Source organism: Montipora capricornis, chromosome 12 (genome assembly GCF_036669925.1).
Source record: "Montipora capricornis isolate CH-2021 chromosome 12, ASM3666992v2, whole genome shotgun sequence".
Classification (NCBI taxonomy): domain Eukaryota; kingdom Metazoa; phylum Cnidaria; class Anthozoa; order Scleractinia; family Acroporidae; genus Montipora; species Montipora capricornis.
This window is the reverse complement of record NC_090894.1, coordinates 40,169,938-40,171,402: the sequence shown is the minus strand read 5'-3', so window position 1 is coordinate 40,171,402 and position 1,465 is coordinate 40,169,938. Positions and strand designations below refer to the sequence as shown.

Sequence of the window (1,465 nt, the reverse complement as noted above, 5' to 3'; positions counted from 1 at the left end):
CAACGCATGTCACACCCAATAGGATCCTCAAGTGTGACGTCACATTGTCATGACAGCAAAATATTTGGTTCACCACTAGTCTGTCATCATCATCAAGAAAGATTCCCTGATTGCGAAAGGCTATCGTTATGGCCATTGAAGCCTAGCGTGTATTCCTTGTTGAAAAAGTGTGCTTTTAGGAGCATTGCGTGACGTAGTTTGAGTTGTTAAGAGGGAAAAAAAAAAACTCTTTTGATTTCATTCTTTTTACGTTTGGGAAACTGCAAAGATTGTGATAAAAAAACAACTGAGGCAGGAAAATCAGAGGAAACTATTCGAGAAATTATTATTCATGACAATCCGCCCGGAATTCAATAACGGTGGTGCCATTGAGGCTGTCTCGGTGGTTTCGTTTCGGTGTTTCGGTGGTTTCGTTCCGGTGTTTCGATGGTTTCGGCGGTTCCGGTGGTTTCGTTCCGATGGTTTCGTTTCGGTGTTTCGGGTTTTAGTACATGTCACGTTGTTCCGAGTCTTCGAGTGAAAGCCGTTACCTTTCGAAAGGAGACTTTAAACATACTTTCTAAGCCGCTGTATAACTTAAATTATACATCAAAATGGTAGGTGAATGGCTTTTAATTTTCGATTGAAACAATTGTGAGTGAACAGAAAATTGTGCGCTCTGTATGTACTTGTATAAACCACGTCACTTTTAAACTTTCATTAATATTGTCTCCTTATCTGTTCGAACATAGTCCCTCCACTAACTATGATTCGAATTCGCCTGAATATTTTCAAAGATATCCCTTGCTTAAGAAAACTTTCAGAAAGAGGACCCCGCTAGGGTAATGGTGAGACAGTTACGAGTTTTCTGTTAATTAATTTCTTCTAAATTTTGTGTCGCAACAGCGTGAATGTATCTCCGTCCATGTTGGCCAAGCGGGAGTTCAGATTGGAAACGCTTGTTGGGAGTTGTACTGTTTGGAACATGGAATTCAACCTGATGGCCAGATGCCGAGCGACAAGACCATCGGCGGTGGAGATGATTCGTTCAACACGTTTTTCAGCGAAACTGGAGCGGGAAAGCATGTGCCTCGCGCCGTGTTCGTTGACCTAGAACCAACTGTCGTTGGTGAGTTAGATTGAAAAGAATTTTTGTTTCTTCGAAAATCCTACCTCTTCACATCGTTGATACGTTTTTATACTAAAGCTGAACTATGTGTTAAAAAGCAAATCTTGTAAGAGCCAACTCATGTATGTGAAATGCAAGAGCGTTCAGTGTTCACAGCTTTCCACGTTCTCACCATCATCTCATTATAACGATAAAGTTCCATTACGATCGACACTAAATGTTCTCCAGTTCAAACTCGAAAGTTAATCATTCACCTTCCTAAGGGCACCCAACGAGCAAATTAAGCCAAAAACCTTTGCGAGATATTTCAAGGCTCCTTGTAATGTATAAAGACTGTCTAAAGAAGTGTTTTTATCA

General features: G+C 40.7%; 1 protein-coding gene across 1 annotated transcript in view; it reads left to right on the top strand.

Annotated features, from left to right (window-relative positions):
- Positions 1 to 495: 495 nt before the first annotated feature.
- LOC138027925 (tubulin alpha-1 chain-like) overlaps positions 496 to 1,465 on the top strand; it is an 11,423-nt gene continuing 10,453 nt past the window's right edge. The window contains exons 1-2 of the mRNA XM_068875544.1: positions 496 to 596; positions 886 to 1,108. Coding sequence (XP_068731645.1) covers positions 594 to 596; positions 886 to 1,108 — 226 coding nt within the window. The 5' untranslated portion in view covers positions 496 to 593. The remainder of the gene's footprint in view (positions 597 to 885; positions 1,109 to 1,465) is intronic.